This window comes from Calliopsis andreniformis, chromosome 10 (assembly GCF_051401765.1).
Source record: "Calliopsis andreniformis isolate RMS-2024a chromosome 10, iyCalAndr_principal, whole genome shotgun sequence".
Classification (NCBI taxonomy): domain Eukaryota; kingdom Metazoa; phylum Arthropoda; class Insecta; order Hymenoptera; family Andrenidae; genus Calliopsis; species Calliopsis andreniformis.
In genome coordinates, this window is record NC_135071.1 from 7,181,495 (window position 1) to 7,208,403 (window position 26,909).

The window sequence follows — 26,909 nt, forward strand, 5'->3', positions numbered from 1 at the left end:
GGGATACTAAAATTTTCCAAATATTTCACTTTTCAAGTAACTAATGTACATACATAGGTACCCTACATGTGTACATACGTGTATGTACATAGATATCTTTTTCAAAATTTCTAAAATTCATCATATCGAGTATAGTCATATACATACGTGCTAAAAATCTTGCTCGATGTCGGATCCGTTTGACAAATGTCTCAAACTTATTTGCGTTATTGCGTTCTCGAACGTGAAATATGAGTGCCATTACGCAACGAATGGTAAGGGAACTGATCACTGGACCCATTGTAATACGGTAATAATAATCGACAGGGTGTAGAGTACAATGGGTACTTTGTGAGTCATGCGTCTTCCGCTGCAACAACCCCGAGGATCATCACCGATTCACTTTACAAGATCCATTTTTTTCCTGTTTTCTGCTTTCGTTTCTCCTTGTTTGAGTTCATAATCGATTGACCGTCAACTCTATCGGAAGTAAATAGTACTAAATAGCAGAGAAATGCTCGTAGATTCAATGTGGATTTGCGTTGAATTTATTTGTAAAATCAGACGTTTAATTAAAAAAAAAAAAAAATAAATAAATAAATATTGGTGATTAACAGTTCCTTAAGCAAACTTTGTAAACGAACTTTTATTTCAGGTCTTATTTTGCTATCAATTTTTTGAATAAAGGAACGGTAGCGAAGTAACTTTAGAGCATAATTATATTTTATGTGAAAATACGAAAATACGAGTACATATATAAATAAAATAAAAATAGATATTATTTATTAATTGAGGTTCAGTTCGGTTTTATTTCTGAAATTTAGATAGTAACTTTCTACTAAGAATAATAATATTCATTCATTGATAATTTTATTATTAAATTTTAAATTATTCAAATTTCCACGTTTAAAAATTTTCAAATATTTGCTATTAAAAATCTCTGATTTTCACACTTCCAATTTTAAAATTCTTAAATTTTCGATTATTCAAATTTCCATATTTTTAAGTTTTCAAATATTTAAAGTATCCATCGAATCACGTTATACGTATTAATCGCAAATCACGACGGCAAGAAGGCAGTAAACACATAGCACGGACAGAGCATCTGGGATGTAAATTGTATTTGCTAATGAGCACCGTGTCAGCACCTAAATTTAGTGGTCATGTTACGATATGGTCCAAACACCATTTGGTAAACTGATATCATAATGCAACACATGGAAACATAAGGTTTAAATAATTTCAGATCGAACACGTGACAAACAATGACAGCGACAGCTTGCTGTGTCAGCATTCAAAACGATCGAAAATTTTAGCCTGTCACCCAGAACACGTCCCCTGAAACGTGCACCAGTAAGCAAACGAATTAGCTTCATGATTACATCATAAGCTCTTCGCACACGTTCAAATTACTCTTGGATTCAAGATTCATTCTAAGTCAGCTTCTTCCTTTCTATAGACCGAAAAAATTTCCTTTTGGATATGACAACAAATAATAAGCTGGGCCGCGAAAACCAAAAACTTATCATTCCTTATGAACAGCATGTAATTCGAAAGAAACTTTGAAATAACCCAAAGTAGCGATAAAGACTTCCTGAATAGTTAAAGTTGAAAACGAATTTTTGTATTTTTTATGAATAGAATTGACTTTAGAACTCACATTGCTTATTGTTAGATACTTTTTACCCCCTTGGGTAAGAGAGTACTACAAATCTCTATACAAATGTACCTTCAAATCCTTTTGTAGTGCCATAGGGAATATACATAAATGAATACGAAGACTACTAAACCCAAGCTTCTGTATTTTTATTAAAAATATTGATTCTAGGATTGTGTAACTCATAAGATATTTTTACTCTTCTCAATAGGTATATTTTTACATAATACAGACTCCTAAATTATCAGGTACTAACTTTTTTAATGCTATCTTTTGGCATTTCAAAAGACTGCTATTGCACTGAGTGAGAACTCAGCTAATTGCATTAGTAATAAGAAACAGTAGTGGTCAGCAAGTGGCCAATAAAGTGGTCAACATTCCGCCTGAATCGGTTTCTCCAAGGTCGGGCCGATCTCTTAGCTCGCAACAAGCCATGCGAGTAATTACCAGCGGAGCACGATAACAAACACGCCGTGGCTATGCGAGATTCCTCCGCGTGTAATAATATATTCTAGGCTGAATCATAGTCCCGGCATATGGACGTTTCGTTGCAAAGCACGTTGCTCTGACCAGCAAACTGGCTCGCTGGAATCGCGTGTGGTTGTCGATGCTTGCGGTTAGTTAGAACTGCCAAGGGCCTTCAGCACGTGGGTCCGCATGCCCCGTGCATCGACACGCGTATACACGGCTACACAACATAATTCTATCTCGATGATGGCCGGAGATACGTAATCCACGCCGTATGCCATGACACCGTGTCCTAATCGCCATCTGTTTTTGAAACTTATCCAATAAGATTTCAATCCAGCATAATCTCGTTACGGAGGTCCTTGTCGCTTGTCATAAAGGCGAGTTTGCGCGTTTTCATTTGGGGCGATCACTTAATAAACTTTTGTTTAGCTGGAAGACTTAGGTACAGTTTGTATCACTAAGGTATAGAGGAACGGTCTTTATAAGTAACCCTATGAGTTGAGGCAATGATAATTGAATTGTTATTGCAAAATTAACTTTTTTATGGTCTCTTCGCTATCAGCACAGTGGTAAGGAATGCTAATGGCGAAGACCAGGTTGCAACTTGCAATATAGGTATTTTAAATTAAACCTTTTTCAGGTATCCTCAATGGCAGTACAGTAGTATGAGATGCACATGGGGAGGTCAAGGTTGTAGCATAGAGACTTAGGAATATGTATTTATACCAGGAGAACTGAAAAGGATTCTTAGATTCCTGAAGTGAAATCTGAAATACGTGAAAATAAAATTAGTTTTCTAAAGATTATTAAAAGGCAATTTTTAGTTAATATAAGGTTATGCCTTGATATCTTGATTCTCTTCGCAGTATCCTTAATACTCCCTGTGAGTGAGGTCTTGTGCGTTCCTGTTACACTCGTTATCATAGAAATACACGTAGAAATACATGTAGAGAGTCGAAAACTATTTTTCTCTCGCTTAATGGTTTATCTAATAGTCAATACACCAATGTCTAATCTAATCGAAACAACTACATTATCTATCTAGCTTTCAAACAGTATGTATTCAAAATAAAATCTGGGTATTATTTAAACTAATACAGACTTGCAAGTACACATGTACACACGTTTACATGTAATTTCATCTTAACCCCAATTCAAACTGTGCCTCACACCCAAGTCCAATTTATTTATTTTGGAGCGATTAAACAAGAATGAATATCGACCCGCGAAAACACGGATCCCATGACATCTACGGGACACGTTGCGTGTTTGGACAGAGGCCGGAGGAGAAAAGCGAAATAATAAACAGGGACCCTCCTAATTCCGTAGGTTCAGACCGCTTGAGGGGTTGACAGTGTGAGGTACGAGCCACCCCTCGGGGAGCATATGTCACCCGAGCGCGTGTCTTCGATCTAGGCGAGAAAAATGCGAGTCCTCCCCTCTCCTCGCTATCCTCGAAGTTCCTCGTATTTGCATAACCCATATTTCTTCCTTCATTACCGTTATTATGAGCATTCTGGTATTGTGCCAGAAATATTATGCATCCTACTGGTGTCCCGTTGACATTTGCATCGCGACAAAGAGAGCATTCACGCCTCTCGATAGCACCCTCGAAATTCTCGAGAGAGGAGACTAAATCCTACGTACCGCTTGTCAGGACACATTATAGAATGTTTAGGTGACACGTTTGTCTGTTAGGAACACGCAGTAACTTCCGGTTCTGATTGCGGTGTGAACACCGAAATTAGAGCATGTCGTGGGTTGTGGCAGCTTCGACTTAGACGTTTGAAGGTAATTGGTGAAGTCTGTCTTTGGTCTGTATTGAGGGCATTTGAGTGTAACTGTGAAGTTGAGAGTAGTAGACTTTATGCTATTTTTGTGTGCTATTTTTTAAATTCTGAGTGTGATTCTTTGTATGACATCTTGAAAATATGATAACAAATAAGGCGACAAGTTAAACAGAAAAAACGGATAATCTGGAAAATAAAAATCTTCAATTTCTTGAATTTTCAAATATTAAACTTTCGAATCTTCGAAATTATTAAATTTCCGAATTTCATTAATATTAAATTTTCGAATATTCAAAGCATTCAAATCTTCAAATTTCCAAATCGTCAGAGTTTAAAGTATTTCAATTTTCTGATTTGCCAATATTTAAAATACAAGTTCTGAATTTTTAAAATTTTCAAGTTTTAGAAACTCCGAATTGTGAGATTTTTGAATATTTAAATTACAAACCTGTAACTTTTCAAATTTTCCAATATTTAAGATACAAATCTACAATTCACGAATACTCCAGCTAAAATCTTTAAACATCCTAACATTTAAAAACTCTCAAGCATCTAAACCATTGAAAGCTTCAACATTTTCAACCACTTTTGAAACTGTCCCTGTGCACGTTTCTCGCGCAATTCCGCGGAATTCGAATACATTACGAAGATAATCGCACGGAATGCATGCTTGGGGCCCAAGGGTAGCTCCACTCGCGCAAACCGCCTATGCCCGTCGGAATGTCTCGCGTACGGGCCAATATATTTGCATGTTTATTCGACCACTCCAGGGAGCGTAGAAGAGAAAGTAAAATGTGCCCCAACTGGGCGTATTTTCACGAGCACTCTTCTCAAGCACGTGGGCGTCGAGAAAATTGCGTGCGGCTCCCATAGACCAATGACGCCATCTTGGATTGTCTGAAGGGTCCTACTGTGCCCTATCCAGGGACCCTATTGACGAGTCTCTCGTTGCAGAATGTCGTTAATATTGGCAAAATCGTGTTTCATAAATCAGTTTGGCGTTGATGAATCACCCCCCCCCCCCCCCCCCCCCCCCCCCCCTCTCAATTCGTTAATGTTCCACGGCCCATGATGAAATCATTATAACCGAGAGAGGAGGAAACTTTTCTCTTTCACAGATATAGTTACAAAAGTTATTACATTGTACTGACAGTATGAGATTAAAATGACCTCAATATGCAATGTTGAACAAAGTGATTATAAAAATTTTGTGAAGGTAGTCCACTCAAACTTGACTTTTCTGGAGAGTACTTGGCATACAATAGATAATAGTTAATGAAATTGAACCAAATTCATCGCTTTTGAAGTGATAAAAAGTATGATTTGGCGTTAAATAAAGCTGAACGGTATAAGAATAGATTATTTCATTAATGTATTCTTCCAAAAATTAATTATTTTGACTGTTACAATATTTAAGTACAATCTTTTATGCTTTGATCCTAAGCCTGGATCCTCTTTAGAACGGAGATAATATATTATCAGCGAAATATAAATTTAAGAGGGGGAAGTGCTTCAAAAGCACCTTGTAGGTGAACAATGACTGCTGTAATAAAGTCATTGTGTAGAGGAGCCCTTGCATTCATCGTCAAGGACTCTATCAGTTGAATTACGATGTTCGAGGCGAATTAATCAATCGTTCGATTGATCAGAGGGCATTCAGTAAGCTTATTCACCGATGTGGACCGGGCGTGTCCTTGGAAAACAAGAAGAGAAAAACTGATGAAAAGCGAGAGGGGCATAGAGAAAGAGAAACGGAAGTTGAGTAATCCATCATTGAGCTAGCAGAATAGCAACGGTCGATATGCATTAACATATTCATGCGTGACATTATGAAATCCTGTACTCTCTGGACGCATCTGTCTGTCAATTTCGCCATTAACTACCCTCTCTTACTTTTCCCCCCAATTTTCCCTTTTTCATGGATTATTTGAAAACTGGAGACATTATTTTCATTATGACGTCGAGTTTCGATAGTTGAGTTTCTGAGATACAAATCTTAAGTTTCAGAAGAGTGAAAAATTTATTTCTATTATCAAATATTTAATTCATATGTCTTATTTGAAAGTTCAATATTTATGTAAAAGTATAAATTTACTAAATTTCATATGTTAGATTTGTCAAAATTAAAATTAATTCAAGTTAAACATTTTTACACTTTAGATACATGTATATTTACTCTAAACAATCGAAATGTATACAGAGTGAGTCACCTAACACTAGAAACTGAAATATTTTCGAAACTTCATTATATCGAAAAAGTCTTCAGACAAAAGTCGAATGGTTTTGAGAAGGACATAGTTTGATATGATTAGGATTTTTGTAAGTAGACATGTAGAGAACTTATTAAGGTCATTTATTACCTTAAACGAAATTATATATTTTTTAATACATCAATCGATACAGCTCGTCATTCTCTAGAAAAAAGTATTAAGCTATTTATACTGAGGTTTTTAGGCATTGCAGACACTGCAGACACATCTGGTTAGCAGACCTTCAGAAATCCCTATTTTCTGAGGCTCACAGCAATAAATAGCCTTAGTTGTTCTTGCGACTTCTTCGAAAAATGAATTGCAATGTAACGATATTAAGTAATATTCAAATACTTCAGTTCTGAATTATTCAAGTTTTCAATTATTCGAATTTTCTAATTTTTCAATATTCAAGTTCTGAGAAATTCGCATTTTTGAATATTATACATAAACCTCATCTGGAGAGAAACTGACTATTCTGCATAAAATCATTACAGTAGAACCACCTTAATTATCCGAAATACCAAGAGATTCAAACATGGTGCACCCTTTTGATACGTCAGTCATCTTTGGCAGATAACTGATAAATAATTGTTTAAATATTAGTCAATGACCTACTGAACTCTTATTGTTATTAAATCGAATATCCAAAGATAATTTGAATAACAGAAACTGTGAATAATTGAGATTCGGTTAACGGAAGTTCTAGTGTACTAATATCAGTTTGTGAGTTTATATCGAATATCTGATCATTGTCCACGCGCTCACGATTCACGTTATCACATTTATAATAACGGGTGCGCGTGTAAACGGTTAAACATTGCGAAAGAAGGTCGAGTGAGCGAGAAAGCGGACGGCAAGCCGGTCTACCTCGACAAGGCAAATCGGCGAGCTTCTAAAACGAACTGCGATCTGTCTGCGACTGACATTTATCGTCGTATCTGTCGATAATCGCGCATTCCTCTTCATCGCGTGCCATAAAGGATCGAATCGCGGGGTGTCGCTCCGTAGCCGGTGCTATGCAGTCGTCGAGCGTGCAATCAGCTCCAGAAAAAACTATGAGGAAAGTACACGCCCCTATAGTTACCTAGCCGCAATTTACGAAATTTGTAAACTCAAATGTATTCAAAATTGTGACTCTGTGGCATCTCATTTGATCAAGCTTAAGTATTTTTAAAATACTTAAAATACTGCTTTAAAATAGATTATATATGTATATACATTTATTTGCCCATTCTACGTGCAAGCTTCTACATGACTTACCATTAATATTATTTAATATTTATACACCCACTCAATCAAAAAATTAGTTATACAATAGCAATTGTTGTCATAATTTTCTATTCTCCTCTTTCCGCCTTGAAATTACGAAACATCCGATATGCAAACAAAAAATGCTCGCTGTTTATCATTTATGAGAATTGCAAGTCTCTAGATCTCAATAAAGCGAAGAAAGAGATGGAATATCGTTTTTCTATGCGATAATGACTTAATTTCAGGAATCACGCTGATCATCACGGATGCACGGTATACATCGATACGCATAATGCCTGCATCCTGTAACTGCAGAAGAGCTGTCGGCAATTAATTCTTGAATTACGATCAAGTTCTCGATCTGGCAGATCGTTGGACTTGTTACGGGTGACGTCGATCAAAACAAGCAGCTATAATAACGTCCGTTACGTAGTAAAACTAATCAAAATGAGACTTACGATATAGTCACATCTATGCTGATCGATTTATCCAATCATTGATACATCCCACTCACGTATGAGTGTATTGGGCTCACAAACTGTAGGTGATTTTAATTCCTATGGACAGCCAGCAATTCTCAAAACTTTAAAGTAATCTATTTTACAATTTAAAATTTTCAAGTTTACCAATCTACCATTTTTCGATATTTTCGATTTTTTACCTTTCTAATATTCATATTTCTCACATTCCCAGTTTATGTGGTATATTTGATATTAGAAAATTGTCGAAGAAATCGATAATTTGCGTTCAAAAACTACGTTTCACACCCGCAGCTTTGAATTTCAGGCCTCGTTGAGTCGAAACTCAACATGTTCCCATAGGAATCGGGTTTCTGCGGGAGCTGCACGTGTAGGCGTCTCGTGAAGCAAAAAGATGGGGTCCAATTAAACGAGTTAATTTAATAAACGTCTAGCGACGAGTTAGCTAAGTCGAGCGGACAGTTTTGAACAAAAAAGAAGATTACGCACGGCTGAACCGTTTAATAGATTTCTCCATTTCGTTCTGGAAACAATTGGAGCGCGTACGGAACGCCACCGGCTTGTTACGATTCGATAAATCGATCGGGTCGAGTTGAAGAATTTTATCTTGTGAAAGTTATCGCGCGCACCGTTCAAATTTACTGAACGCGACGTGTTTATCGGTTTCGAGAAAAATCTCGCCGAGGCATGAACACCAGCGGCGGTTTCGAGTTCCGATTGAAAAACGACCCTGTGTCTTTACGCTTACAAAAATCGAAATCTTGTTTTTCTATCAGCGTCCATCGATAAATTGTGATACATGAAACGTTTAGAAACTGGTGTACCAACACTAAACAGTTTTTATTATATTTTCAAGCAAATTCGAATATTTTAAAATTTCAGCACCTCCATGCTTAAAAATTTAAATATATTAATGTTTAAAAACGCTTGTATTCGAATATTTCAGAATTTTAGAGTGCAAATTATTAAAATTTAGTGTCAAAAATTCAAGTACTTCAAGTATTTTACTCGAAAATTTCAATGTTCGAAATTTTAATAATTTTAGGATTTGAGTATTTAAATATTTGAGTTTTTGAAGATTTGAATATATACCTAATCGTCTAAACATTTAGACAGGTATTTGAAACTTTACAAATTTAAAAATTTGAAGAGTTCAAAATTTTTGAGCAGCAAAATCCTCAAATCCTTACTTCCTTTTAAACGATGATAAGTCAATTTTATCGTTGACGTACAGTGATAGCAAAGTTGCCACTAATCTGAGCCAGGCGAGACTCGAAGACAAACAGCAAGATGCGATCGTAATCGCTGACTGAAACTGAAAGGCAGCTGCTGTCAGATGCACATTTGTTTCACGAGTTGGACAGTTCAGTCTTCATAGGGGAGCTTCGAATTAGCTCTTCTTGACTTTTTCAAGAAGGTCGAGGAAAGTCTTTAACGACTCGATGTTCTGAGCCATCTGCTCCTCAAATACTTAACAGTATGGTCCACTCTCTGAATTATATGATACATCATAGTGAAGGGCAGTTAACACGGTCGAAAATAGGATGAAAACCGGTTAGACGGCTATTTTTGGGAAAAGAAACATGAGTTCTAAATGTAGACATTAATTGTGGATAACTGTGCGGATAATTATGAAAGTGGTCTCGGTCAAAATTTAAAGAATGTTGCATTTATTACCTATTTTGCGATGTAAATGAATACAATACAATAAACGATAAATTCAACTTTTTTAGAATTTTGGATGGATAAAAAAATACGCAAAAAGTAATTAATTTAGCAAGGGGTGTCTGTAGATCAAGCAATCTGCTTTATCGAGTCACTGAGAAAGATGCACTTGCTTCTGAGGTTCGAAAAAGAGATCTGATTCGCTCCACAATTTGACAACGTTGCTTGAAATACGCATTTAGCGTTGGGTCCCTGCAGGGTCATGTGCCAGCCGCTTGGCACGCCCAGGACTCAACCCTCGAAAGTCGCACTGTAAATGATCTAATTGAAATTCTACATGTTCATTCTATAGATAGTTCTGTATGAAATAAGTATTTAAGAACACACTATTTTATACAATTAAACATGTTTTTGATGTTAACGACGTCACTATGTTTAAAACATTTTTTAATGAAAAATTTTAATTATTTCAGGAGACAGCAGCTCGAGCAATCTGTCTACTGCGAGTCTGAATCCCGACGTGTCGCTGTTGAAGATGAAAGGCAAGATGTTCAGGGTGGCAACCAGGAGAAAATTAAGGTAAGAGACTTGCATCACTATGCGAGATTAAAATAGCGTGCTTTTTTAGTTTCTGGAAGTATGAGTTAGATCTAACCACAAAACAATGTATATTTTTTTAGTCTAAATCATATAAATCTAATTTTATTAATAATATATTCTGCTAACAGTTATTTTAGAGAAATAATGTCAGCAGTTGACAATAGACTTACTTTAATGCACTCTAGAAAGAACCATTTCACTATCTCAGAGCCCTGTGAACATTTCAAGAAATTTTCAAAGTCGAATTGAATGAAATATTTAAATTAATTATTTTCTTATTGCAGAGTACAACTCAAGACTTGTTCGAACTTCTTGAAAGGGTGCAAAGCTCGCGACTGGATGATCAACGATGCGTCCTGCCGCCATACTTCTCCCAGGTAAGTAATATATTCAAAAATGTGAATTTTTCAATCAACAGACAGCACACCCAAGCCTTTACTGCATTCAATTCTTCAATTTCTACCAATCTCCATAAGTGTTCGACTAGTTAACATTTACAATAGACCCCTCATGATGCGGCTTCGTATAACACGACAAAAAAATTGCAATCAATACTCATAGAACACTATAAACACCCCCGTATAATGGATTAAAAATAAATTTAATATGTTGATACAGTTTTTGACATTCTGTTTAGAAACACAATAGAGATCAGAGATTATATTAAAAAATGAAAATGCACATTTAAGGAGGTCACAGAAAAATATTTTTACTTAATGTTAAACCAAAGTAAAAATTAACACTCTACGTATAGTGTTTTGTGACTGTGAAGTCACATACTAAAATATCGATCTTATTTCATTTTTAGGCCACTAGGTCTTCTTTCTATATTATTTTTTATGAAATTAAATTATACATATATACATCAGTATAAAGATATTTGACTCCATTGTAAGTTCAAAGCTGTAAGTCGTTTTTAAAAAAATAAAAGGTTTCAAATTTGAAGATTGATTGTTAATTTATATCTAGAGGTCAATATTTGCTAGTTCCACATTGCATAATCTTTTTTTATTTGATACCAAAAATTTGATTTACAAGGAGTCAAAATTAAACTACTGTTTCACTAAATTAAAAAAGTGCGTAACATTTATTTACTCTCACTATCGACAAATGAAATCCATGAACAGTGTCTTACTAATAGTGTATAACTTGCAACTGAAATAGTGTATAATATAATAGTTCGTATAACATGGTTTCCTGTAATACAGAACATATCCCTTGCGTTGTGCGAGGGGGATTCACTGTACCGTGTGTAAAACACCCATAGGCATCAACTGTTTAGTATACTCAAGAAATAAACTTACAGAATATCCGCAGAGACTACGCGAAAAGCAAATCACCCTCCGGGATAAACCAGTTTCGCGTTTAAATTCAATTTGAATTCGTGCGTTCGATTCAGTTCACGCGGCGTCTCAATCTGCCTATCGCGAATTACTCGATGACAAATGAACGTCATCCACTGTGCGTGTAGCAAAAAGCGTCAGAACGAATCGTTTCGACACGCACCGTTTGAATCTCAATTGAGATCCTTCTCTCGGCATTTATCAAATTTTCGGTTCGCCGACTCTGAGGGAAGGAATCGTGCCAGTCATGTACATACTTACTAAAGTGCTTTAAGCCGAGGGTGACACGATCGGAAGTTGTCGTAGGATTCATTTATACTTCTTTCTGTCACCCGTCAGACGATGGTCGATTTTATTTTATGTCACGGATACCACAAATGTGTGTTGTTGAAACTATAGTGTCATTTTGAGATAGATATTTTGAACAAAAAATTAGATAGACATCATTTGAAGCGTTAGAAAAGATAGTTTGGTAAATTATTATTTAAACAATTAGTGCAAAAATTGTACACTTCTATGAAATTTTTGGTTCGATTTTAGACATTGGAACGAGACTACTTCAAAAGCTATATTTCTTTATTATAACTAAATAAAAAATATATTCAAATATTTTTGTCGAACTTAACATTATAGGTTACTACATAACATAAAAAATGACTACATTTTTTAATAGCGCTTATTCTGTTTTTAAATGAATATTAAGAGCACACAATAAAAAGAACCATGGAAAATGGAATTAAACAGGTTACATTTAACATAACCTAATTGAATTCAAAAAATATTTAATCGATTGATTAAACTTGTAATATCGATTTTAAATCTGATGGAATAACGTTGGAGTAATATCGAATTATTTTGACCGTGTGAACACTTTTTATGTTTAAGACAAAAATATGGTATACACATCTTTCCTTCCTCTACATTATCTGATGCCTAACCGTGGTGGATATAAACATGTGTGTAACACGTGGTGACGGTACCGTGAGAAACTTGAATTCGCGAACGTTTGTCATATAGGACCTTTGAAAAAAGTGTTTCATAGAACTTGCTAGTTATCGGTATAGTAGATTTCTTGTTTGTCTAGGAAGAAAGAATCAATTGAAGGTAAGACTGACCGGTAAAGGTAAGTTACCGACAGTAGGAAATACCTGATCGGTCAGTTTGGAATCTTCTTTACTAACTGCCATAAATTCAGGAGTCTAATCTACTCTTTAAGCAACTTGTTTGAGAATGATTCTATATTAGTAATTAAGCAATGTATTGGATATTATCATACACTTGTATCCGTGACGTATTTAAATATTATATTTTTAAAAAATGGGATTACCATTCAAGATTTTCTTGAAATTAATAACTTTTATAAACATTTACAGGTAAAGTTGCAAGTAAATTTTCCATTATACACAAAGTGGCATATTTGTCAATTGTCTGTCTGAAGTTTTGACATTAAATATTGTTTATAGAAATTATACATTGATTACACTTTTACTCTTTTTGAATTTTCAACATGTTACAGGACAGACTGTATTAAAGGTATCAAACTTTAATACGAAAAGAATTGATATATAATTTTTGTCCTTTATATTTTCATACGTTCAATTATACTGTAGCATACTTTACTTTTTACATCTTCTTATTACACCTAACATAACAATATTGATAGGCGCAAAAAAAAGACAAAAACAACTTAAACAGCCACAATCCTACAAATTAACAAAAATTAGCGACCTAGCATAAAAAAAGCAATAAGAGTCTTAAAAATAAAATTATTCTAACCAAAAAAACGAAGCATATCGAACAAGTTTTAGCTATTTCTAATACTGTGTTTAATCCTAAAAAATCCTAGCGAAAGTTTGCTTAAAGGATAACTATTTCGAATTGAATCTTATTTTAATTCCTACAAGTACATATAAAACTGTTAAAATGCTATGTACATACATTAAAAAGAAATAGTACGACCCAAAAATATAATACTATATTTTATTTATTTATAATCTATATTTAATTCGAATTTTTTCCTTCCCATTTTACGGAAACAACAGACTTCTTAACTAAAAAGTTGTGAATACGGACCGATAGTGGTAAAATAAGGTGCATATGTGATCCTCAGGATGTAAGGGGGAGGAGCTCGCTTCCGGTCGGACAGGTACGCGCACCGGAAGTGTCGGTTGAGCCGGTACGGTCGAGGTCTCGCCATGACGCAATTTAACCGAACAGCCGGGAAGATTTTCTGAATTCTGTCCTGCTCATTTCCCGTGAAGATCGGAGATTTGTGTTTGACGACGTTCGTCATGCGCAACGGGTTATTGTACCGTCCGGGCGTTCGTTTTACGTGAGAATAACCTCGAAAGCCGCGCAAAACGCAAGTCGATCTTGACATCGTTCGAGTAGATTGTGAAATCGTTATCGTGCTTCGTAAGACAATTGAAGCGCTGCTGTAGAAAGTAGTATAAGTGGAAAATTGAAAAAACTTTGGCACGTATACTACTTTCCATAAGAATACTTCATTTACAGATTGAAAATATTGCAGATATGTTCTGTTATAATGGGAATTTTCTTGAGTTATGCCTACATATGATATCTCCTCCACTTTCTTTGGGGTTTTCCAAAGAAACGAACTCTAACTTGAAAAGTTTTAAACGTTTGAAATAGGAATCTTTCATTTTTTAGTATTTCAAATTTTCGAGCTTTTTAACTTTTAAAGCTCAAGTTTCTGAATTTTCACATTTGTATGCTGATAGGGCTTCCAATCTGAAAACAAACATTTTTGAGTTTTCAAGTTTCTAACTCTTTGAATTTTGACGTATTTATGTATTAACATTTTTAATATTCTGAATATTAAAATTTTCAAACATTCCAATATTACAAATTTTAAATATTTCGATATTTGTAATAAAATTTACAATTTTTAAATATGTAAAATATAAATTTTCAAGTTAAAAAATCTATCTTTTAACATTTCAATATTTTTAATTTTTAAATGTTTCAGTTTTCCAATTTTCATATATTAAAATTTTCAGATTTCTAAATATTTAAGTTACTGAGCATACCAACATTTAAAATTTTTAATATTTCAATACTTAAATATTAAAGTTCTCCAATCAAGTAAATTAAAAAACGTCCATATAATGACCAAATAATAAAATAATTTCTAATTTTGTACTTATTTCATATTAACATCTAACTGAGTGATATATTCTTTAAAAATAACCATTTTTTAAGTATTTTATTTAAACAATACTCGAATTTGGTAAGAATAACTTTGGCCCACATGTTTGTAGACAATTTTTTGAAAGTTTCAAAGATTTTGAGGGTAAAGGTTGAGGCAAGTTTTCGCGCTTTGAGGTTCGGAAGTCTGTCTGTTTTAGGGCGCAGGAAGTTGCCTGAAATAATGAAAGAGGTGGGCACAAAGGAATGGGAAGCCTGCAGGCAACGAAACAAGTCGACCACGAAATGACATCCGCTCTCCTGCGCTACCTTTTCACTATGACAGTCTGCTTCATCTTGGTTTCACCTTCATCCACCTGTCGTTGCCATTGAAAAACACTCGACTGTGAGTTCATACAAACATATGACTAGATGCGATTGCTTTGATCTTACAAATCAAATTCAATTTCAAATTCAACTTCAAATACCCAGAATCCCAACAAATCTTCTCAAGAAGCTTCTAAATAGTCCTGCAATTTTATTCTTAAACATAAAATTACCTCGAATACAACAATATATACAAACATAACAAGGTTTCTTTTTATTTCTAAAATAGTTTTAGTAAGGACTTTAGAACTAAACTTCCCTTTCTTGAATTTAAGCCTTTATAAACCCCAAAAAGTTTACCTAGCAAGATCCTGAACAGTTTCACAAATTTCTTTTTAATTTTACAAAAGAATGTAGATAAGCAATCTTTTTAAGATTAGACCTAATCTTCAATCTCAAATTCAACCATCCATAACCCGAAAAGATTCTACTAAAGAAGTCTTTAACCAATACCATAACTTTATTCTTAAATTCTCATAAAAGTCACCCCAATCAAATCCTTTACCTTTCAACATTAAACTCTAAAAAATAATTCTATCAATTATTATAACATCTGTCACGCGCTACTCTCAATCTTTCGTTATCTTCATTCCTCAATTTCAAAACACATACCGAGTAAAAGCTCGATCGATTCTCAATCCCCGAGAAAAATGATCGAGCTCGGACTCGAGTTCACGCGTTCGATGGCGACCATGGCAACGTTCGTCGCAACAGCAGTTAGAAGATGGTGGGGATCCCAGAACAACAGGACTTTCGAACGCTGCAGGAGGGGGCAGGGAGCGTCGCAGGATCGGAGGGCAGGGGGGTGAAGGCAGACGGGCAGGCCTCTCGAATCGCTTCGTCGCGACGCCAGTCGCGTTTCTGCGCTTGTGCGTTGCCGAGCTTCGCATGTACGTTGCTCGCGCCAGTCTACTACGTGTTGCTTTTGTGCCTGTGTCACAGGGATCCTTTTTCCACGAAGCAAACATTTGCTATTCTGACCTCACTTAGACCGTGGGCACCTGGGAAGGTGACAGGCAAACCTAGTAAGCCTTGTTCGTGGGTATAGTGCGCGAGCGTTACGAACAAACCTAGTGAGTAAACCTAGAGAGTCTAAAGAGTAATCCTAGCGAGCATGATAGTGAACGTTGATGGAACGAGGACTCCCGCGAGCGTGCTCGAGGCAGTAAACGATCGACAGTGTTCGTAGTCTTCATTGAAAGCTTCCACGCGTGTATAGTGTTGCACGTTCCAAACCACAAGCGTGCAAAGTGTCCTGTGCCTTCGACCAATGCGTTCTGTTTGGAGTCTCAGTTGTATGACCGTGGTTAACCGTGGAGAGGGTCACTGCAGTCTTGTGAAGGGTGCAACAGGACACTAGCGTTAGGTTAGGTTGAAGATCGAACTGGTTCTCAGTAAGCGCGAGCGCGCAGATTTGGGAGCCCAGTGATACGCGGCTCCTCGGTTATGATGGGTGTGCTGAGGTGGAGGCACGATTTAAGATCGGATGCCGGACAGCAGCAACGGCCTAACAGCGACCGATCCTCCACGGGACATAACAATGGGCATGCGCATGCGCATGCTCATACGCTACCCAAACTCGTGTCGCAGGTGAGTTTTTCCCGCGCTACTGGGAATACCCCGCTGGACCACATGATTGGGATTATTGTTGCTTGACAATAGAACTCGTGTCCTTTTTTTAGGAGGGCATTTAGTTGTGAAATTATGGTTTTAAGTAACTTGAAAGCTGAAATACTAGAACCATTGAAACTAATTTCAATTTCATTTCGGTAAAGAATACTTCTTGAGGGTGTACTATTGTACATAATAAAATAATTGTAGCTTAAAGTAATACTTTAAAAGTTTGAAAAACTTCTATTTATCAATATTTTAAATTTTAATTTTTAAAATTTTCATGTATTTAAACTTCCAAAACTTCATAGTAATCTTTTTTCGAGATTGGCAAGAAAATTGTTTTCTAGACAATATTAATGTTTTGCATAAAAGTTTTTAAAATGTAGTTGATAACATATTCAAACTCTTACTACCAACAATTGAAAATAACTGGAAAAAATTGAAAAACATATTGTTTATTTTACAAAACAATATTGATACTAATTATCTAACTTCTATTTCATTGAAGTTTTTGAAACATTGAAGACTTTATAATTCCTACGTTCTTTTCTGATTGACTTCGTATTATTTCAGTATCTCATTATTCTATTCTGTATAAACTTCCAAAATGTAAACAAGAACATTGAACGAGCATGTGGTAAAATTGTCGAAACTTGGCAGGAGTACAAGATACGGTTGTATAAAACGTAGATATTATGGAATCGACGCCATCCGACTGAAATAACTTTCGTAATTTAAGAAAATAAACAAGAAATTCGACGACAGCAATATTTTTACAGTAGAGGTTGTAGTAGGAGGTCAAGTTGCTATAGTTCGATTTTTTAGAGTTAAGTTCTGGTGGCCGGGTCCTTTAACTTGCGATGTTGTCGCTTCTCTAGTCCGTGAATGGTGCTTCTCCCACGCAACACGCGCTCTACTCATTGGGTCTTAACATAGACCATATACATATACTACTAGACACAGCGTGTATAGTATATTCACGAGCTCGACTAGGCAAAGATAACTGCCCAAGTGTGACGTCACGCTAGGCAAAAGATACTCATTCAAAATGGTTGACACGGCATCAGATGCTTACAAGGGGAAGATACGGATGTGGAAATCAATTTTTAAACAACAGTAAGTAAAAATTGTAGTACAGACCTAGTATAAGAAAACGCTAAAGGGTTTTTATTGAATAGGCATTTGCTTTCAAAATATATTAGTTTAAAGTTTTGTTCACAGCCAGTAGCATCTAGTAGTACGATTATGTAAAATGTTTCAATCAGAAAGTGGTGTGGGTACTATAATAGAGTATTTGACTACGTCATTACAGTGTACAACTATTCCTACGCGAAGGTAAAAGCTAACTGTTCGAAGGTGCTATAAACTTGCAGGTTTCAATGCTTTTGCTTCGGTATGAAATATCCATTTCGAAAATGTTATTTCTGCAAATGCATAGAAGAACACCCATAGACGCGAAAAATGTTACTGTACCCGCGCTAAACATGCACTTTTGATTTTGAATATTAATGTTATACGTAAAAGAAAAAAGGTTTAAATTTCAAAAATTTTTAATAAAATGTAAAGTGATAATTAAAATTTTAAAAAAATGTATTTAACCGTAGCGGGGTTCGAACTAGGGACTATGTGTACATTTAAGTATATAAAATATATACATATAAATTTTAATCTTTAGCAATTGTATATATGCGCAGTTCTTACAATTAATGCTCAACCTACCACTATAATTAATCAGTCGATATAAAATATATCTCTTATATTTAGTGTGTGAGCTTATTTCGTATGCATTACTGTGTCACGTAATCGTTTACAAGGGAAAATTGTGCTAAAAGCCCTTTACTTTCTCAATTTTACACCTACATGTGGTAACTGTTTCAATGTACTATTTAATTCAGCTGTGTTATATTAGTAATACTGTTATAAGTCTTTATTCCTTATCAGCTTAATTAACGTTTTATTTAATTTATTAAGTTTACTTACGTCCTGAGTATCATACTATGTATCACATGTGCGTCCATGCACTTCGGAAAAAATAGATAATCGTTGGTAAGGCAGTTTATGCTTAACACTAGAAAGACGGGAGCTTAGTATATACCTATATTGCCTGAAAGCAGTCAAAATGACTGCATTGTGAAAAAATAACTAATGCGCAAAGAAATTTGTTTAACAGTAATTTTTAATATATTTTATATCACTTACAGTCATATAACAAGTTATTAATAAGTATTAACAATAAAAAAAATGTATTTCACATTCAGAGATCCTCCTTCCCATCTGAATGACGTTACAGCGCGTTCAAAGGGAACAAAGCGCGTGGCCAGGCCTGGCATAAAGATTCGAATAACAAGTACGAATAACAATAACAATAACAATAACTTTAGTTATTGAACAACTGCAACTTATCAAGAATATGTCGAAATCGACAATTTATCATGAACTTGTATGTTATCATGTTATTCCAATCCAGAGCCGAACTGGTCTTTTCCAAGCAGTCAAAATGACTGCTTTTCGGCAATATAGGTATAACACATATATATTCCGGAAGTGAAGGACGGAGGGGGGCAACAACAATGATTAATTAACCCATTTATATGTTGTAGAAAAAGTCACAAAATTATAAGAAGCTGTGTCATTATTTAAATCATTATTTTCTTAATTGAAATTCAAAAGCAGTCAAAATGACTTGCTTAGGCAATCTAGTGTTAAAGTTAAACGGTATATTATGTTCCCTATTGCCGTTAAATTTTTAGTTAATGGATTACTACCTATATGATTTTTATAAAACTGCTAGATGATTCAATAATCCCCAATATATTGCACATCTGCTCTTTCATGAAGATCTGTTCTCTGGTATACCTACAAGCTGAGAGTGTAAGTCTCAGCAGTTTATTTTGTATCATTTGCAGAATATTAATATTTGTTGGTGCAGCTCCACACCATACTGGTGCAGCGTATATCATGATGGGCCTTATGATCATCTTATATACTAATTTTTTGTTTCTAACTGTCATAGCTGACAATTGTATACCATTAACGGATACAGTTTTCTTAGCACTGCATGCGCCTTGTTCACACTTTCCATTATGTGGTTCCTGTAGGCGAGTCCTGAATCCAAGTGTACTCCTAGATATTTTACGGTTTTCGTTACAGTTGTTTTATATCCGTATACTGTAATGGGCTGGAATATTTTGTTGTTACTTTCTTTCTTTTTCTTCGTTAATACTACTATTTTAGTTTTGGTTGCGTTGATATGATTTACCATGTTTTATAATATGGCTCTAGTAGTGTCATGTGTGTTTATATCTGCTGTATCATCTAAGAAAATTACTGTTTTTGTTTTTGTGAAAGTCGGCATATCATTAAGATATACATTGAAAAGTTTTGGGCCTAGGACGGAGTCTTGGGGAATTCCTGCTCGAATCGGTTTTCTTGTAGACTTTGTCTTATTGATTTCAGATACTCTACTTCGGTAGCTACATCACCTTTTGGTTGAAATATTTTACATAACCGAACTACTAAACGCTATTGGCTGCGAACAAAAAGGTTTTCTGATACTAGGTATAAAAATCAATTTCCACATCCGTATCTTCCCCTTGGTAGATACTACTGGTCGTTACCAACCCTCGCAATCCACGTGAAGCTTGTGTGAATCTAGTTTTGAAATAATTATTAATAATGATAGGAAAATATTTTATTTTGTAATTACTAATTATAAATAAATAGTTTTTCTCTAGACATCTATACATTGTTCTTGTTACTTTAAACTAAAATAAATTATAAAGAAATAATTACAGATTGAACATTATTAAGATCTGAATTAAACCTTTAATACATTTTGCAAAGTTGTTATTCCCGAAATATGTATATTTCATTTTTAATCATTTCAATATGTTTTCTGAAACTTAAACATTTTCACATTCTCATTAATGTCAAACACTAAAACAGTTTAATACGTTCAGAACATCGGTGTGTCACTCTTTCGAAATTGCAGATATTTTATAGTAGCATAGCTTATACATTTTGCCCGTGTGTGACGTCACGTAGATGATTTTATCTTTGTCTAAAGGAAGTTACTTGAAGTCGTGTCTATAAGTATACATGGCCTAAGGGCCTTAATTAATTATCTGCGAATACTTATTCATGGGTCTTCACTGGCCCTTATTTATTTCCTATTTTTGGCGTCTGTCGTCTTTCCTTCTTAGCGAAACCATCTAGTGCACTTTTCAATGGCGGTTGAGAAGGGCGTCAAATTCTATTGGCAATTTAGGGAGGCTCGTCTCGCACAGAAAAGATGGCGGACAACTTGGTTTTATTTAATTCAAACTCAAAACAGGTTAAACAATGTCTTAAACTACCTCGTAACTTCTTGCAGCTTCGTATAATATTAAATCGGTATCAGAATCCCTTGGGTGGGTAAAAAAATTGATTAATTTAATGTGGGGTGCTATTGTAGATGAAGGAATTTGCTTTATCGAGTTCGCGAGAAAGACGCACTTATTCTTAAGGATAGAAAGAGAGATCTAATCAAATACACAATCTGAAAACGTTGCTTGAAATACGCATATAGCGTTGGGTCCCTGTCGGGCCATGTAGTAAATATCGGGCATGTAGTAACTATTCATAAAATAATAATAAAATAATAACTACTGTAAGATAGACAAACATGAGCGTACGAAATAATATGTACATTAATCATTAAGTAGAATTAAATATTGATTTTCTCGAAAGTGAACTGATTTTCGACAACATTATTTGTGAAATTTAGCATGTACTTGGAATCGAATTAAGTTCGAAAGAAATGTCCCATGTCTTTATCCATGTTTCCTAACCTAAGATTTTCTTTACACTTAATATTAATTAGTATGCATCGAACACTTATACGCGTCAACTATTGAGTATGCCCAACAAATAAGCTTACAAAACATCCGCACGAGTAAGAATATTCTACCCGTGAAAGGTAAACAATCGTAGCCAGTTTAATGGTATCATCGAAACATGGTAGGACAAATGGCGCAATCTCAACGTTCTCCAGCAGCTTCGTGTCCCGAGGCATTCCTTAGCGATCGCAGCGATCTTAATTCCTCTGGTCTTCCGCGTGTTTTGTTTTCGCGCACCTTGCGTCGGGGGGAACGAAACACCGTTGTTACGCTTTTTGCGCGCAAACTTGAGTTTTTAGCCGCGAAGACGGAATGTTGGCGGGACAAAAGAAAGGAACCCGAGGGAGGGGAGAAAAATGGAAAAGAGCAGTGCCAAGAAACGAGCGCGGTAACTGTAACCACAAAGATCGACTTCGCGGTAATTTTCCTCTAACGACCCGTTACTCCATCGTTCTATGCCGCCGAGACGCTTTAAAAAGTCCTATTTTCCCATGACCGAGAGCTCGGCTACATGCTCCCAAGATGCCTGCTTATATACTCATACTCATGCATTGCAGCACTGTGCGCGCGCGTAATTGTTCAAAGGGTTGAACAGGGAATCGAAACCTCTTAGCAATTTGCCAGCACGTGCCTGAGGACAATTCTTCAATTCTATCCTAAGAACTAGAATTGATTAAGAATTACAATTGTCAGCGAAGAACTAAATACAAGAAAATAAGAACTCGTTTTCTTATTTGGAGCAGTATTATAAAGCAGGTTGCAAGCTGTGGTTACTTAGAGTCGTTTTGTGGATAGGAATCGAGGGAATCCCCGTTCTCTGAGTTGCGCAGGTGCGTGACAGTGCGTGGCATTGAACTACGCATGCATTGGCTAGGAGCGTAGTAGGGGTTTCCTCGAGAGTTTCCATTGGTCAAGATTCACAAACTCTGATGTAGTAACGTGAATTAAAATTGGTTTTAGGCGTTCTTTTCAGGCTTGCAGGCTTCAGGCTTAGATTGCAATATTATTTTGGTTTTCACCAGGGATGCCAGTCGAGCAAAGTTTCTGACGCCACTGCAATAACAGTAGGAATTAGAGTGGGGGAATGACGCCGTCCGATCGTATTGGGTCCCCACATTCCCTCACTCCTCGTCCCATTCCAGTGACGCCAGAAAGTTCTGCTCGCCTGGCATCCCTGTTTCTGACTTTTAGTTACTCACTCTTAGCTTTTAGACACTAGTACGGGCATTGGCTTTGTCAGATTTTGAATTAATCAAATTGCTTTAAATATTTACAGGATTAATATACCATGAATTGTGATATAGAAGATGTGCAACAAATTTTTATTAGAAAGTAATTCAAGATTACTTGGACAGAACAGTATGTTATGGGGTCGAAAATGAGAAATGAAGAATTGATTCTGTTTCAATACTTAAAGGTTACTCAATTGTGGCGATAAAGCCACGAGGACAAAGATTAATTTATCGATAGAAAATCCCGATTATTTAAAGGCTATTGGCGTTTATTGGGCCTCTATGGTATTATCGAAGAATTTGAAGACGATAATTTGCGATAACTTGTTAGGATTATGTAGGTTTGTTTAAGCAAGCATCACGACGTTCGCCGTAGCGCAATGCCTCGTTCAGATTAGTCAAGTAAATTAAATTTCAAGAATGAATTCAAATATATTGTGTTTGATTCATAAAATTGTTTTTTATATAATAGATAATTGTATTAGTTAGCTTGAAGTTTCACCATATAAATTCATACTGTTCCAGATTTATCATTTTAAATCAAAGAAAATTGAAAGATCCTCAATTCCATTTCGTGAAACTTGAAAAGACATTTCGAGTCAAAGAAAATAGTAGACTCACGTTAGTAAAGTGACTTCAAGTTACTAGAATACAAATAATTTTAAGCCAAGTATCTTGTCTAATGAGAACGAGCGTAAAAGGATGTTTCAAGAAAAGTAAATAACAGGTTCACGTTATTAAAGTACACTCAAGTTACTTCAATTCAAGCAGATTGAGTATCACAGTATATAACAGTAGAATGCACACTAGCAGTCACACGAGCGATGTTCGTCGAATTTTATGTTTGTGCAACGACAACAATGCACGAACAACAAACGCTACGACGCGACGCGCGATGTTAGTCCATCTATCGATATCGATACAGACGTTGCGTTTCACATATGTACATATTCTCAAAGATGTAGTTGTATGAACATAATGGAAGAATTCCATTTTTAATGAATTTGAGTTCTTTTACTACTAAAAATGTCTATAATCACCCGTAAAAAGTATTTAAATGATGATTGAAGCATATGAAAATAGTTAACGAATTTTGTTCCGTTAGTTTCTAATTGTTTTAAGAGCGTATAAAATATTCCTTATAGTAAACGTGTACTCTTTATAGGTTACACCCAAGGTTTTTCCATTTCAGCTCATTTTCGCTTGTTCTTAACGCAGTATAAACCGCCAAAATCATTACTCTTGTATCTTTTTCGAATACCTATCATCCACTGATGCAAGAAACTTTTCATAGTTACGGACGACGAAGCAAACGCTCATGCACTGCATCCACGACGTTCGTCACAACGGTCGCAGCTTCAATGCACGTGTGATCGACTCTAAAAAGAAAGGAATTTAGGTCAACGTCGACCTACATGAACTTATTAGGAATAAAAGTGTACATCTGTAGATGTATCTATTTCATTTGTACAAACCTTAAAATGGAAATTAAATTTAATATTTGTTTGTGGGAAATGCGGAACCATCATCACATGATAAATTATTGGGGAACGTATGTTGAAATATATGTATGACTGAAAGAATAGAAAAGGCACAGTAATAAAATTGAAAATATAGAAATTTGGGAATAATGATTTCGGAAAATTAAATTTTTCGAAGATCTTATCTTTATACTTGTATTTATTTTTGTACTTGTTCAGGTGATTTAGAATTTGGGGAGGATTATCATAAGTCCACGAAGCGAGTATCCATTGTCTTAGTTATCAATGTATAATAGTAACTTTACTAGGACCGAAAAATTGTTACCCTTACTTTAGCTATTTTTACAGTAAGCACATGCTAGAAGAATTGGAGAACAGTACAAATCCAAAAATCACATTTTGAGATATTTGATCCCAACGTGTAGTTTTATACGTGTTACATGCATATACATAGTTTTTGGGATTATTTGAAATAGTATTACTAGTAGACATAGTGGCCCTACGTCAATAGTATTCCTGTATTTTGTGAGAAAATTTAGAGTACTTCAAACCATAAACCAGATTCTGAAAGGGAATACAAAACTATGCAAGTCTAGAATTCCTCTTTTCTCTATAAAGAATACATGGATAGTATTTCTATTTCAATGTCAAATTAAATTATTATTGGAATACTCCAATTAGTGGAAAGTTAATAGGAGCATGTTTGAATCAATAATGAAAAGATTTTTATTGAAAAATACGGTATCCGTTTGATAGAAGAAAATATAAAAATAGTTCGAGATAAATGGAAACACAGTACAGAATCTACATTTTTTATCCTACGCATGGAGCCATAACAAAGAACTCGTCATATCCTCGAAATAGTCAATTCCGCCAGCGTGATTCACTGGCTCTGCCCACTTCGCCGAGACACCGAGTTCGATAATAATTCACGTAATAGGTTGGCTGTAATTTAGTTAACCGTTCTGTTCGGTCGATTATGCGTTGTCGATTTCAATCACATCAATTTTGTTCTCATGCAAATAGGCCTGAAAAACCACGCAACATTGGCCAAGCATTCTTTTTAGTTAGGTTGTGAAGAACGAACCAATTTTCGTCATTACAGATTACTTTCATTCCCTTTTGGTAAAGGAAAGTTAAATTTCGAAACTCCATGAAATTAAGAAAATTAAATTTCAAGAGGAAATTAAATTTCAAAACGTCTCGAAAAATTTCGGGATTAAAGACTTTAAATACAAATCTGCCACTACGATATATAATTTTCAAATATTTTATTATAGAACACCATCCGATTAGAACGAAATACAGCGCGCATATTATATAATAGAATCATAAAAAACATTACAAACGAAGCAACCGTGAAACTCGAAAATAAGTTCAGTGTCCGTTAAAGCTACATGCTACCAGTTCACGTTCGTTTTAAAAGGTACTTAGCAAAGGGACCGCACAGCTGTTCGCATGGCTTTTCCCTATTTCCTATAAGGCCCTGAGCTAAGGCTCGGGCTGTGAGCACGCGTGCGTAGCTTCTTCAGAAAAGAAATTTTAGTAAGTTGCCATCGTAGCACACACTTCCCATGTTGGCAGCCAGGTGCAAACATACTGCACAGCTGCTGGGCTTGTCTGTTTTCCGACGGTCGAGAAATCGATCAATTCCTAAACAAGAAACAAGTTTCTTCCTGACATAGGATCCTCGCCCTTCTTATGATTAGAGGAATTCATTGCTTTTCGTTTTTCAATTCTTATTAACGATTATATGCGTTCTGATGAACAGATAACCGCTTGAGTGAAGAATATTTTCAGGTCAAATAGAATAGTTGTATTTTATTTGATAAATGTATTTATTACAAATATATTCAAATGAATTAAATTTCAAATAAATCAGTATTATTAGTAGACAATAGGAAATGATCCAGGATATATTTACTCTCAAGAGTTTTCATTGTATCTTTTGTAATTATGCATAAAAAGAATAACTAAGAAGTTAACGAATAGTGTTGTGTGATTTCTGCACAGAGGAATGAAAAGTAGTCGAAAGTCATTTTAGAGGTTAGTTTACATATTTCGATGCTAGGAACTTTTTATGGATGTCCATATGGCGATGAAATAGAAGGAATGGTTCTGTATCTAAGAGCCAGACTACCTCAAATTCATTTTTTCAAAATTGAGTTTTATGTACAATCCTACTGCTTTTTCTTTATTTTATTAGAATAATAGGTATCTATTTAAGTTACGTTATAAATAAAGAAGATTTAATAGTATAAATTAATATATTAATAACTTGCATTATGTACGTCATAAAATGGATGATCACATTTGTTTTTTGTCTGTGTAAAATAGCAAATCTAAGTAGGAAATTAAAACTTTGGCCATATTTTATTTTTCATAGAATGCAAGAGATCATCTATCATCTATCGGTTTATTAAATATTGCTTATTCTTAAAAATGCATGTTAAAATTCAGATTATTTACGAAGAATATAAGTAGGTATTAATTTGAAAGCAATATGAATTGTAAACGTATTTTTAAAACATAGGAAAGAGATATTTCAACAATACAGGCTTCTCAGTAGTTTTCTTTTCGCAGCGACATGGTAGTGCATGCCATCGCCGTAATTATCGATCTTATCGTGGAACTCAAATGCATGTCGACAGCTTTATGAAAGGTTATCATAGTTGAATCGTAAG

General features: G+C 35.1%; 1 protein-coding gene across 9 annotated transcripts in view; it reads left to right on the top strand.

The window, feature by feature from the left end:
* The window catches only part of LOC143185088 (rap1 GTPase-activating protein 1), a 147,136-nt gene that overhangs the window by 80,629 nt on the left and 39,598 nt on the right, over nucleotides 1-26,909 (top strand). For 8 of the 9 annotated variants that reach the window (XM_076387815.1, XM_076387814.1, XM_076387822.1 and 5 more), the window contains 2 exons: nucleotides 10,018-10,123; nucleotides 10,429-10,521. In XM_076387815.1, coding sequence (XP_076243930.1) covers nucleotides 10,018-10,123; nucleotides 10,429-10,521 — 199 coding nt within the window. Of the gene's footprint in view, nucleotides 1-10,017; nucleotides 10,124-10,428; nucleotides 10,522-15,976; nucleotides 16,612-26,909 lie in introns of those variants that run through there. The other variant, XM_076387823.1, reaches the window with a different exon arrangement.